The sequence below is a fragment of the Setaria italica genome, chromosome VII (assembly GCF_000263155.2).
Source record: "Setaria italica strain Yugu1 chromosome VII, Setaria_italica_v2.0, whole genome shotgun sequence".
In the NCBI taxonomy this organism is placed as follows: domain Eukaryota; kingdom Viridiplantae; phylum Streptophyta; class Magnoliopsida; order Poales; family Poaceae; genus Setaria; species Setaria italica.
This window is the reverse complement of record NC_028456.1, coordinates 4,688,391-4,702,455: the sequence shown is the minus strand read 5'-3', so window position 1 is coordinate 4,702,455 and position 14,065 is coordinate 4,688,391. Positions and strand designations below refer to the sequence as shown.

The 14,065-nt window shown below is 55.0% G+C and overlaps 1 protein-coding gene across 1 annotated transcript in view; it reads right to left on the bottom strand.

Moving 5' to 3' along the window:
- LOC105914730 overlaps positions 1 to 12,274 on the bottom strand; it is a 22,033-nt gene extending 9,759 nt beyond the window's left edge. The window contains exons 1-3 of the mRNA XM_012847374.1: positions 11,999 to 12,274; positions 11,480 to 11,896; positions 11,072 to 11,293 (exon numbers count right to left, since the gene is read on the bottom strand). Of these exons, the coding sequence (XP_012702828.1) occupies positions 11,072 to 11,293; positions 11,480 to 11,896; positions 11,999 to 12,274 (915 nt within the window). The remainder of the gene's footprint in view (positions 1 to 11,071; positions 11,294 to 11,479; positions 11,897 to 11,998) is intronic.
- Positions 12,275 to 14,065: the final 1,791 nt, after the last annotated feature.

Here is a 14,065-nt window from a genome sequence, read left to right as displayed (position 1 = left end):
TTTGTCCATGTAGTATCTGGCTTAAACCTATAAGCCTTCTCGATCTATCTCTATAGATCTAATGCCTAGAACGACATCGGGTTTGGAGACCCGCGTTCTACCAAACTGAACTAAGAGCGCTCTCAAAACAAAAAGCGAATCCTTTTCGCCATTGTACTTTCCAATCAAATTGATATATGCCGCTTCCCCTAAGTCCTTCATCGAAAAACTATTTTTCAGTGAAGTCTTTACGGACTCAAGCATAGGAATGTTATTTCCAATCAGTAATATGTCATCCACATATAAGATTAGAAATACTACAGAGCTCCCACTAACCTTCTTGTAAACACAAGACTCTTCTTCGTTCTTGGTGAAGTCAAACCCTTTGACCACTTCATCAAAACGAATGTTCCAACTCCTAGATGCTTGCTTCAATCCATAAATGGATCTCTGAAGCTTGCATACCTTTCCAGCATTTTTCGGATCGACAAAACCCTCGGGCTGTATCATATACACATCCTCAGCTAGGTTTCCATTCAGGAAAGCTGTCTTGACATCCATCTGCCATATCTCATAATCGAAATATGCAGCTATAGCTAGAATAATCCGAATGGACTTAAGCATCACTACGGGCGAGAAGGTCTCGTCGTAGTCAACTCCTTGAACTTGTCGAAAACCTTTTGCGACAAGTCGTGCTTTATAGATGTGAACATTTCCATCCATGTCCTTTTTCTTCTTATAGATCCACTTGCACTCTATGGCTTTAACACCATCAGGCGGGTCAACCAAGTTCCAAACTTGATTGTCTCCCATGGACTCTATTTCGGATTGCATGGCACTCTGCCATTTTTCGGAGTCTGGGTCCATCATTGCTTCTGCATATGTCGCAGGCTCATCATTGTCCAACAATAATATTTCCCACATTTCGCGGAGCCTTGCCGACCTTCGTGGTTGTGGCGGTGCTTCTCTTGCCATGGGTATCTCAACTTGTTCTGCTACGTTAGCATCACTCATTGATTCTTGCCCGATCGGCTCATCTTGAACTTCTTCAAGATGCATTGTCTTTCCACTCTTTTCTCCTTTGAGAAACTCTTTCTCTAAGAAAACCCCGTTCCGAGCGACAAACACTTTGCCTTCTGATCGGTTGTAGAAATAATATCCCAAAGTTTCCTTTGGATATCCCACGAAAATGCACTTATCCGACTTGGGTGTGATCTTGTCCGACTGAAGTCGCTTGACAAACACTTCACATCCCCAAATCTTTAGAAAAGACAAACTAGGAACCTTTCCAGTCCATATCTCATATGGTGTCTTAACTACGGATTTAGATGGTACCCTATTTAGTGTGAAAGCTGCTGTTTCTAGAGCGTATCCCCAAAATGACAACGATAGGTCCGACTGGCTCATCATTGATCGAACCATGTCTAACAAAGTTCGATTACGTCGCTCGGACACACCGTTTCTTTGAGGTGTTCCAGGCGGCGTAAGTTGTGGAACAATTCCGCAACTCTTTAGATGATTGCTAAACTCGTGGCTCAAATACTCGCCTCCACGATCAGATCGTAAGGCCTTAATTTTCTTGCCACGCTGATTTTCAACTTCATTCTGAAATTCCTTGAACTTTTCAAAGGTTTCAGACTTGTGCCTCATCAAGTAGACATAGCCATATCTACTAAAATCATCAGTGAAAGTTATGAAGTATTGGAATCCTCCTCTAGCCGTCGTGCTCATTGGTCCGCATACATCACTATGTACGAGTTCCAACAAGTCTACTGCTCTCTCAGGAAATCCTGTGAAAGGCGTCTTGGTCATCTTGCCTAGCAAGCAAGCCTCGCATGTCTCGTATGATTCAAAATCAAACGAAGTTAGAAGTCCATCAGAATGGAGCTTCTTCATGCGCTTATCACTTATATGACCCAAACGACAATGCCACAAGTAGGTAGGACTCAAATCATTAGGCCGAGGCCTTTTAGCACTTACATTACAGACAGGTGAACCATCAAGATTTAAAACAAATAATCCATTCACAATGGGTGCAAAAGCCATAAACATATTATTCTTAGAGATCACACAACCATTGTTTTCACTCGCAAATGAATAACCATTCTTCATCAAGCATGAAGGAGATAAAATGTTTCGACTTAAACTAGGAACAAAATAACAATTATTCAACTTCATAATAAATCCTGACGGGTGGTGGAGTTGCATCGTCCCGACGGTCAACGCAGCAACTCTTGCATTATTGCCCACGCGAAAATCAACTTCTCCTCTTTCCACGCTTCTACTTCTTATCATTCCCTGCATCGAATTGCAAATATGAGCAACCGATCCGGTATCAAATACCCAAGAATTAATAACTGTATCAGCGAGAAATATGTTGTCTATAACATTAACAACAAGCGTACCTGAGGTAGAAGTACTCTTACTTCCGCCATTCTTCAACGAAGCTAGGTACTGCTTGCAGTTTCTCTTCCAGTGACCAAGTTCATGACAATAAAAGCACTCTTTATCTGGAGCAGGTCCAGCTTTAGCCTTGGGCACTGGGTTTGGCTTGGACACTCCAGCCTTACCCTTCTTCTTCCAAGAATTGCCCTTCTTCTTGAAGGTAGGCTTGTTCTGTACAGCCATCACATGGCTGGTACTAGCGCTTTTCTTAATGTCTACCTCTGCTGTCTTGAGCATACCACACAGTTCATTCAGACCTTTCTCCGTCCCATGCATATGGTAGTTCGAGATGAAGTTCCCATAGCTAGGCGGAAGAGATGAAAGAATGAAGTCAGTGGCCAACTCTTTGCCCATTGGGAAGCCCAGCTTCTCCAATCGCTGAGTGTAACCAACCATCTTGATTACATGTGGTCCTACTGCTGCGCCTTCTGCTAACTTGCACTCCAGAAAGGCTTTGGACACATTGAACCTTTCGGTCCTAGCCTGTGTCTGGAACATGTCCTTGAGCGCCACGATCATATCGTGTGCCTCATGATTTGTTTCGAACTGCATCTGCAGCTCGGGTTCCATGCAAGCAAGCATAAGGCAGCTTACCTCAAGATTAGCATCAAATGCCTTCTTGTAAGCAGCCTTAACGGCAGCAGATGCATCATCAGCAGGTACTGGTGGTAGTGGGGTGTCTAGAACATCTTCCTTTTTCTCAGCCCTGAGAACAATTCTCAGGTTACGGATCCAATCCGAGTAGTTTGTTCCATTCAATTTGTCCTTCTTAAGGACCGAACGCAAAGCAAACGATGCGGTGGTGTTGCTAGGTGCCATTTAATCTACAACAAAAGTAATGCAAAATACACTAAGATAAACGTATCCATGATAGAGCAAATTACATTAAACTATTTTAACAGAATCTACTCCCACTAAAATCAATATCCCTCTATTGAAACTTAGTGATTCAGGATCCACAACTAACAAGTCTACTAGTGAGCTTTAGTATCACCGCTAGCAAACGAGGTAGATCGGTAAGCAACTTTTGCTAATCATATCACATATGACTCCTGTTGTTGGGTGACATCTCTATGTCTCGGCGCCCAACCTTTATGCCCCAAGGTCCTTAACCGTTAAGATAACCTTGTTAAGCAAACCAACCCTTATGCGTGTAAGGGTCCGACACAAACCCGTCTAGTCAAGGAAAACTAGTGGCACCCTAATTTCATAGACCCACCACTAATTGTACAAGACATGGGATGGTGCAAGTTTTAGTTGGGAGGGCATACTAACTTAAACTTTGTGAGGGATCGTTCTACTTCTAACATCACAGCATGCAGAAAGTAAAACATAAACAGAATAGCATTCACACAGTTGTGACACAGTATGGCCCGTTTTCATATGGTGATCTCCATCTCCATAGAACCTGTTCACCATGGTGATCTCCATCTCCATGTTCCATGTGCGCCATCCTCCTGGTGATGAGTCCTCCAAGAACTAGAGCATGCTATTACGCCTAATAGCTAGTAAAGAACCTAGTAATGAAGATTACATAGTTGCTTGGATCATCACAGATTGGTACGCAGACCATTAAATACAATAAAGTGACAACACATATGGCTCCTGCCGTGTTGCCGTACGCGCGACACGCAGGTCACGAATGAGTTACACACATGCATCACATACACAAGGGGGCCATACTGATCACAAGATACATGCATACATCCTGCAAAACAGAGTTAGGCGTCCTAACGTTCCAAACTTCGGAGGCCCGAAACTCTATCTTCCAAGCCGAATTTGGGAAATCTAATTTCGCCGAAAACGGCGAAGCGGTTGAAATTCATGTGTAACTTTTTCTGTAGATCAATTTTCGTATAAAATTCGCCCCGATCCGAGATCGTACCGAAAAGTTACGGCTGATTTACCGAAGCATATGCATACGGCAAAATCCCGACCCCGGCAGTAGATCCCATCTACTATTGCACATCTAATGCGCCTGGCGTATGACCCTGGATCTCGATTCGACCAATCATATTGATCTTCGCTCACTGCAACTGGATTTACGTGTATCACTTAACTCCGATGGCGGAAACCGACCGGTAGGAGTATGTCGTTACACTACCATTGCAGCAAGGCACGAAACCAGGACATAGATCAAACAGAAAACTCGCATATCTCCATATGCACACATCCCGAATCCAAAACTAAGCAGCTACGGCTCTGATACCACTGTTGGGATACGAGGTAGGCTACACTAGGGCAATTCAAAATTTCTACCGCGTATAACCAGGAAGAACTGCCGTATAAGGATCACGGGATTACCACTCGACGCACTACTGGTGCGAAAGATGTAGATATGCGACGATGCAGTGAAGACGATCACGTAGTCGTACGTAGTCGATCACGTCCAGCAGCTCCTCAGCAGCTCGTCCACGTGCACAGCAAGATCGCCTCCGGTACCGCGGCTCGTCGTCGGCTCGTCGTGGCTCGTCGGCGGCTCGTCCAAGTGCTGCAGGCGCAACACCTCCAAGGTATCCACACGTGCAGGGAGGAAGCGTCGCAAGCCGGACTGCTAGATCCACGAGTTGCAACAGGCGAGGGCGTGGGAGGCGCGGCAGGTGTGTTTCACCAAAAGGTGTAAACCCTAGGGCGCCCCCACCCCTCTATTTATAGAGGTTCCTGATGGGCCTATGGATCCGAGGCCCATTAGTACTCCTAAACCTAATCCAACTCGGATCAGATCCGAATTGGGCTTCCAGCCCCTTAAGTGTGTGACCCTATGGGTTCGGATACGTATAGACATGGCCCGAGTACTCCTACTCGGCCCAATAGTCGGTAGCGGCCTCTAGCAAGACGTGCCAACTCCTATACGCACACGAAGATCATATCATACGAACCATCATAACATAATATACATGCTATTCCCTTTGCCTCACGATATTTGGTCTAGCTTCAAGCCGACCGCTCTTTCTCGATCCTGTGATTCGGAATCCCTTTGTAGGTTAACTCTTAACCGTACGTAGCATGGCCATGCATTTTCGGATCCGATCACTCGAGGGGCCCAGAGATATCACTCTCAATCAGAGAGGGGCAAATCCCATCTTGACTGACCATGTCTCATAGCATGCTTCTTGACAAACCCGAAAGCTACCTTTATAACTACCCTGTTACGGCGTAGCGTTTGATAGCCCCTAAGTAGGTCGATCCACATCTAGAATACATGCGACAGTCTCAGGTCTAAGGACAAAGCATATATGTTGTTTAAAGAGAGAACTACTTCTCGTGTTGGGTCAGTCCTAGCACATGTCTCCACATGTGTCCACATTATTAGTTCAACATCTCCATGTCCATGACTTGTGAAACATAGTCATCAACTAATACATGTGCTAGTCTAATATTCATGTGTGTCCTCACATGAACTCCGACTAGGGACAACTTTAGAACAACCATACAAGTAAAGAGTTTCACATACAATTCACATAATTGCAAATCAATTCAAGTAGCCTTCAATGGATATTCAATGAACACAACATACAAATCATGGATACAAATGGAATATCATCATCTCTATGATTGCCTCTAGGGCATACCTCCAACATGTGGGCCTTGGGCCGGAGCGGAGCGGTCGTTGCGCCTGGGCCGAACGTGGGGGGCGTCGTGGGCGCGCTACCCGGGAAGTGGAGTTATGGGGAGCGCCGTCCCGCGAATCGAGGAGGATAGGATGTTTTCGCGGCCGATCGTGCGTGCAGTTTTCGAAAAGGAAATGAGCGTGGAAGGGGCGTACCTGGCGCTGCATTTATGGCGGCCGGGGCATCGATTTGGCTTCCCCGTTACTTTTCCTATAAAAGCAGGAGCTCGCCGCGCCGGTTTCGCCTTCCTTCCGCATTCGAGCCTTCTTGCCTTCCAGCCTCACGCTCAGTTCATCCGCGCTCGCCTCGTTTCCTCCGCTCCAAGCCGCGCGCTCTTCTTCTCGCCTCCGTCGATCTCCTCCCTCCTCCGGCGATGGGTTCCTGGGGTTTTCTCATTTCACCTCCTCGCGCGCCGAGGGCCTGGTGCGAAAGGGTCTCCTCTGCGAGAGGACGGCGGCGGGCGAGTGGGAGCTGCCGGGGACGGAGCAAGTTCCGTCGCCTCCCCCCGGCTACGTCGTCTCCTTCGCTCACTTCCATGAGCGGGGGTTCGCTTCTCCCCCGAGCCGCTTCTTCCGCGGGCTCCTCCACCACTATGGGCTCGAGCTCCAGCACCTCAACCCCAACGGGATCCAGCATATTGCGGCGTTCGTCGTGCTGTGCGAGGGATTCCTGGGCATCGAGCCCCACTTCTCGCTGTGGAAATACTTTTTCACAGTGAGTTTGTACCAGAAGTCGGGGAAAGCCGGGAGCCAGCAGCGGTCGCCTCCGGTGCCGATCGGGTGCGCCGGGATCCATCTTCATCATACTCGCTCCAAGGAGTATATGACGGTGAAGACCTCGGTGTCCCACAAGGGGTGACACAACCAGTGGTTCTACGTGAAGAGCTACCCGGATTCCCCCCTGCCGGCTTTCACCGGCCGCACCATCGATGCGGCGCCGGAGGTATGGGCGTACGGGCCGGTGGAGAAGGAGAAGAAGCGGTTCTCCGACCTGCTGCAGGCCATCGAGCAGCTGAAGAGGAATGGGCTCACCGGCGCCGGGGTCATTGGAGCGTACCACGCATGACGGGTGGCGCCGCTGATGCTCCGGACCCGACCGCTTGGCGCCATGACCCCTGACGCGCCGACCGAGGGCACCGCCCTGGTGACGGGCGCGCTTGCCGCCTCCGAGATCTGGCAACGGCTTTGGGAGGCACTGGAGGACAAGGACGTCGAGTACCCGATTCCCGGGCACCCGCCGATGCGCCCGGAGGCAGGCTTCATAGACTTGGTAAGGAGTTGGGGCATCGTCTTCCTTCGTTTGTGTGCTGCTACTTGTCGCTCTAACGCGGAGCTGTTTTGCGTTTGCAGGGCTCGCTAACCCGGGTCGTGGTCTCCCTTCCGCCGGTGCCGGAAGATGCCGAGCGGAGAGCTCGTAATCGTCTCCAAGCCGAGGCGCAGAAGCGCCGAAAGGACAAGGAGACGGCGAGGAAGTGGAAGAAGGCCGCCATGGAGTTCCAGCGGCGGCGGAGGGGGGCGGTCGTGTCTGACGACAACGACGACTACGATGAAGAGGATGAAGATGAGGAAGATGATGAAGAGGGGGAGGAGGAGCTGGTTCCCCCCCGTTTGGGGGCCTTGGTGATTCGTGAGGCGCCCTCACAGACGGCCGCGGGAGGTGAAGCGGGGGAGGCGTCCACCCGGGCTTCGGCTCCTCCAGTCCCTAGGGCTGTGCCTCAGGGGCCAGCACAGCGCGTGCCCCAAGAGCTGGCGCGGGCCGCCCCCCAGGGTTCGGCGCAGGACGTCCCCCAGGAGCAGGTGCGGGACGCCTCCCAGGGGTCGGCACAGGGCGTCCCCCAGGAGCGGGCGCGGGACGCTCCCCCGGGGTCGGCAAGGGGTGCCCCCCTGGTGTTGACACGGAGCGCCCCTCGGGGGTCTTCGGAGCCTGCCCCCGCCGCAGCTTCGGGTCTGGCGCGGGGCGCTCCCCAGGAGTCCGTTCAGGGCGCTCCTCGGGGGTCCGTGGAGCCTGCCTCCACTGCCGTGCCCGCTGCCGGAGGGCAGCGAAGCGGCGACAAGCGGCCGTTGCCGGATGCCCCGGGGTCGGCATCTGGCTCCGAGTCAAAGCGCGCGCGCCGCCCTTGTGCTTCGAGGACGTATGTTGGCCTTCCCTGCGTGTCGTTCCTCTCTTCTTTTTTTGTTCGTTTCTGCTGACGCCTGGCCGTTGATGTGCAGCACTACTCCCCGCGGCCTCACCCTGTAGTTGGCGCCCAAGAAGGCGCTGCGGTTGTCGACCTCCTCTGGGGGGCGGGCCGCGGCCCCGCCCGCGGCGAGCGGCGGGGTTCCTGGTGCGGTCGCGGATCCCCCCGCGGAGGTGGCCCCTGTGGAGGCGGCTGGCGGAGCGACGGCGGCGTCAGCCGCGGGAGGGGGAGCGGACTCTACTCCGCCTTCGGTTCCTCCGGTCGCCCCTTTAGCTCAGGGCGCGATCCTCCCGGGCTCTCAGGCCGGGGAGGTGATCGACCTCGACGCCGACGAGGCAGAGGAGACGGCGGCGGCGGGAGGTAGGGCGGATGTCCCCGCAGCCGTGGCGGGATCAGAGGCGGAGGGAGCGCCTGCTCCCGGGGGCGCGGCAGCGGCGGAGGCAGTGGTGACGGAGGCAGGGACCTCCGCCCCGATCACCCCCGTGGGAGTGGCTCCGGCGGCTGAGGCGGAGGTGCCCACCGGGATACCGCTTACGGCCTTGGCGGCGACGAGCGTGCAGGTGCCGGGGCCGTCGGTAGACCCGGCGGCTTCTAGTGCCATGGTGCCGACCTCGGCGGCAGCGTCAGGGTCGGCCCCTGCCTCGGCCTCGGCCTCCTCCGTCTCGAGGGCGTGGAGAGGGTCCATCCTCCGCTGGTCATCCCGCGATGACCCGCCGAGGCATCTCTTCGCGCTGGATGCCGCCGCCGAGTGGCACAAGTGGTAGGCGGTGCAGGACGGCATCGCCCAGGTCCAGGCGGCTCTGTCTTCAGCGCTGGGAGTTCTGGGCAACACCGTCCTCCCTGGTAGCCAGGTATGTTGCTCCTACTGTTGGTGATGAGTACCTCCCTTTTGCTTTTTGCCTTAACGGCGTGTTGCTTTGCAGGCTCTCCAAGAGGGCAGTCGGGGGAAATCTGATTTCCTCCGGCGGCAGCAGGGTCTCTGGGATCGCTTCAATACCGAAAGGGAGCGCACCAGGGACCTGTCCCTGCAAATCAGCGCCGCCCAGGGGGTCATTCGCGACCTGCAAGGACGTGAGCGGGCGGCGTTGGAGGAGGCGCGGCGTGCGGAGGCCAGGCTCCAAGCCGTCACCGAGAAGGCCCACCTCGACCTCGAGGAGTTCCAGGCCGTCGCCGAAAGGGCCCGCCGCGATGCCGAGGGGCTTCAAGCTACTACTGAGAGGGCCCGCCACGACGCCGAGGAGCTTGCGCAGCTGAGGGGGGAGCATGAAGCCCTCCGCACGGAGACCGGTCAACTTCGCTCGCAAGTGCAGGGGCTTCAGTCCGCCATTTCCCGAGGGGCCGACCGGGAGCGTGAGTTGAAGACCCAGGCCGACGGTGAGGTTTTTTCCGTTCCCGCGTTCCCGTGTCGTTTGTGTTCTATTCTTTGACTTGGTGGGATTTTCTGGATGGTTTCTGCAGGTGAAATCGCCAAGTTGCGGGGTCTGCTCGACGAGGAGCGCGGCGAGCACAGCGCCCTGCGAGATGCGGTTCGTGTCGTCTGCGATGACTTTGGCGTAGCTCCGGAGGAGGGGTCGAGCTCTCTGCCGGCTCGTGTCCTCGGGGTGCGCCGTCGGCGTCGCGAGATTGCCGTGGACGCGCTTCACCTTGGCGTGTGGCGAGCCTTCGGGGTCTTCGGCTCTCACTATTCTGGCATCAACTTTGCCGGGATGAGTGAAGGGTACGCCGCGGGCTACACCGAAGCTGAGCTGGACGAGATCGATGCCACGGTGACTGCGCCGGCGGAGGCCCTCGCGAAGCTCCTGGAGGATGAGGCCGCCCCTCCTACCGACCCCTCGTCAAGTTAGCTGTACCGGGCTGGCGCCCCAAAAAGTTTGTAATTATGTTAGTCTTGAACTCGTTTCGCGTTGGCCATACGGGCCTGTTCTATGACTTTTGTTGCATGAGAGAACCCGATTCCCTTTGTTGTTCCTTTGGGCTCGAAAGCTTAGAATGCGTTGCCGGGTGCGTCAGTAAGTTTTGATGAGCGAAGGTGCTGTAGCCGCTGGGGCGTAGGTTTTTTCGCGGTCCGATCAAGTCTTGCCTGAGCACCGTTCACGCATCCTTCTCTTTTTTGCGTCCAAAGGTCTAGAAAGGGAGTGTTCGGTTTGAAAAAGAAAAAACCGTTTCTTTTAGGTGGCGCCAAGCGGCTGGGGTTGGGACCCCTGATAGCCCCCGAGGGGTATGCGGTCCTGGAGCAAGGCCAGGGTCGGATACCCCTGAGCTTTAAAGGAAAAGGCCTGAACCGAGGTGGCTCGGGGTTTCTTTTTTCGCAGAAGAACAAAACTGGTAGCCCCCGGGGGGTATGCGGCCCTGGAACGAGGCCAGGGTCGGATGCCCCTGAGTTTGAACGGAAAAAACGGAAATGACGGCAAGTTTATGCAGAACTTAGAAATAAAAGCTATGGGTAAAAGCGCCTTAGCTGTTCTATGTTCCAGGCGTTGCTGAAGATTTGCCCGTCGGGAGTTGCCAGCTTGTAGGTGCCTGGTCGTAGTACTTGTACGACAATGAACGGGCCTTCCCATAGGGGAGTCAACTTGTGCCGACCCCTGTTGTCCTGGACGAGGCGGAGCACTAAATCACCGATGTTGAAGGCGCGGCCTTGTATCCTGCGGCTGTGGTAACGCCGTAGGGCCTGCTGGTATTTAGCCGAGTGTAGTAGGGCTACGTCTCGCGCCTCGTCGAGTTGATCTTGTGCGTCCTCGAGTGATGCCTGGTTTCCCTGTTCGTCGTATGCCTTGACCCTCGGCGACCCGTACTCTAGGTCGGTGGGCAAAATGGCCTCTGACCCGTAGATCATGAAGAACAGGGTGAAACCCGTTGCCTGGCTGGGGGTCGTCCTCAAGCTCCAGAGGAATGCTGGAAGCTCCGCAACCCACCGTCCGCCGAACTTTTTAAGGCGGTCGAAGATCCGTGGCTTGAGACCCTGGAGTATCATGCCGTTGGCTCGCTCGACTTGCCCGTTCGTGCGGGGGTGCGCCACTGCCTCCCAATCCACTCGAATGTGGTGGTCGTCGCAGAACTGGAGAAATCTCTTCCCGGTGAACTGCGTGCCGTTGTCGGTGATGATGGAATTTGGGATCCCGAAGCGGTGGATGATGTCGGTGAAGAACTGTACCGCCTGCTCGGACCTGATTTGCGCCACTGGTCTTGCTTCGATCCATTTGGAGAACTTGTCGACAGTGACGAGCAGATGGGTGAAGCCCCCGGGCGCCTTTTTGAAGGGTCCGACGAGGTCCAGCCCCCAGACCGCAAACGGCCACGTGATGGGGATGGTTTGCAACGCCTGCGCGGGCAGGTGAGTTTGGTGGGCAAAGAACTGGCATCCTTCACAGGTGCGGACTACCTGGGTAGCATCCGCGACCGCGGTTGGCCAGTAAAAACCTTGTCGGAAGGCGTTGCCAACGAGTGTCCTTGGCGCGGCGTGGTGACCACAAGCCCCGGCGTGGATATCCTGGATCAGCGCCTTTCCCTGCTCGACCGGGATGCAGCGCTGGAGGATCCCAGTGTGACTTCTCTTGTAGAGCTCCTGGTCGATGATGGTGAAGGATTTTGCACGGCGCGCGATCCTGCGAGCCTCTGTTTTGTCCGCCGGGAGCGTGCCGCGGACAAGGTAGTCGAGGTACGGGGCTCTCCAGTCGATTGGGGGGTCGGCCCCCGCCACTGTTGTGATTTCCATGACCACGGGGTCGGATAGGTCGGCTTCCAGGGCCGATTCGGGTAAAGTGGCGTTGATTCCCCCGGGACCGATGCTTGGGTCCGGGACAGGTGGCGAGTCGCCGACCTCCCCTGGCTCGGGTCCCGATCCCAGGGCTGGGGGGGCTTCGCCGACCCCTGCCGGGTCCAGATAACGGATTGAAGGCTTCGACTGGTCGCTAATGAAAACGCCGTCGGGGACGGGCATCCGGCCGGACGCCGCCTTCGCCAGCTCGTCAGCGGCTTCGTTGAAGCGCCTTGCGACGTGGTTGAGCTCCAACCCGTCGAACTTGTCCTCGAGCTTACGGACCTCGTTGCAGTAGGCTGCCATTTTGGGGTCGTGGCAGCTCCACTCCTTCATGACTTGTTCGACGACCAACTGGGAATCGCCCCGGACGTCTAGCCGACGGATACCCACCAACTGGGAATCGCCCCGGACGTCTAGCCGACGGATACCCAGCTCGATGGCGATCGGAGCCCGTTGAGTAGGGCTTCATACTCAGCGACATTATTGGATGCAGGGAAATGGAGGCGGATCATGTACCTGATGCGCACGCCCAATGGAGAGACGAAGACGAGGCCTGCTCCGGCGCGGGCCCTCATCAGTGACCCGTTGAAGTACATCGTCCAGTACTCCTGCTCCTCTGGCGCCGACGGTGCCTGCACCTCCGTCCATTCGGCCACGAAGTCGGCAAGTGCCTGGGACTTGATGGCGGTGCGGGGGACGTAGGTGATACCCTGGTCCATAAGCTCAAGCGCCCACTTTGCGATCCTCCCTGTAGCATTTGGGTTCCGGATTACTTCACCAAGCGGGAATGATGAAACGACCGTTACCGGGTGGGAGGTGAAGTAGTGACGCAGCTTCCTCTTCGTGATGAGGATGGCGTAGGCGAGCTTCTGGATCTGTGGATATCGTGTCTTGGACTCGGACAAGACTTCGCTGATGAAGTACACCGGGCGCTGCACCTTAAGAGCGTGCCCCTCCTCTTCCCGCTCCACCACCAGGGCCGCGCTAACCACCTGGGTGGTCGCCGCGACGTAGAGCAGGAGGGACTCGCCGTTGGCGGGCGGGACCAGAATTGAGGCCTTCGTTAGGAGGTCCTTGAGTCGGTCAAGTGCCTCCTGGGCCTCGCTGGTCCATTCGAAGCGGTTAGACTTCTTCAGGAGCCGATAGAGAGGAAGACCTCGCTCGCCGAGGCGCGAGATGAAGTGGCTTAGAGCCGCTAAGCATCCCATGATGCGCTGCACCCCCTTTATGTTCCGGATTGGCCCTATATCGCTGATGGCCGCTATCTTCTCTGGGTTTGCCTCGATGCCGCGCACAGAGACGACGAAGCCTAACAGCATGCCCCTTGGGACACCGAACGCACATTTCTCGGGATTGAGCTTAATACGCTTATCCCTTAGCCTTTCGAAGGCTAGCTCTAGGTCGGGAACGAGCTGGTCACCCTTCCTGGATTTAACCACGATGTCGTCAACGTAGGCCTCAACGGTCCGCCCGATGAGATCTCCGAAGCACTTCAGCATGCATCGCTGGAAGGTAGCCCCCGCGTTTTTGAGGCCGAACGGCATCTTAACGTAGCAGTAGGGACCAAAGGGGGTGATGAAGGAGGTAGCGAGCTGGTCGGCCTCTTTCATCGCGATCTAGTGGTAGCCGGAATATGCGTCGAGGAAGCTGAGGGTCTCGCATCCGGCGGTTGAGTCGACTATTTGATCTATGCGTGGCAAAGGAAATGGGTCCTTTGGACACGCTTTGTTGAGACCGGTATAATCGACACACATCCTCCATTTCCCGTTCTTTTTTGGTACAAGGACAGGATTGGCCAGCCACTCAGGGTGGCGCACTTCCTTGATGAACCCGGCCGCCAGGAGCTTCTGGAGCTCTTCACCAATGGCCCTGCGCCTTTCCTCGTCGAAACGGCGCAAGCCTTGCTTTACTGGCTTCGAACCGGCCCTGATGTTCAAGGAATGCTCGGTGACTTCTCTCAGGATGCCAGGCATGTCCGAGGGCTTCCACGCGAAGACGTCGCTGTTCGCGCGGAGGAAGTCGACGAGCGCGCTTTCCTATTTGGGGGATAGAGCCGCGCTGATCCGCACAACCCCACCATTGGAACAGCCGGGA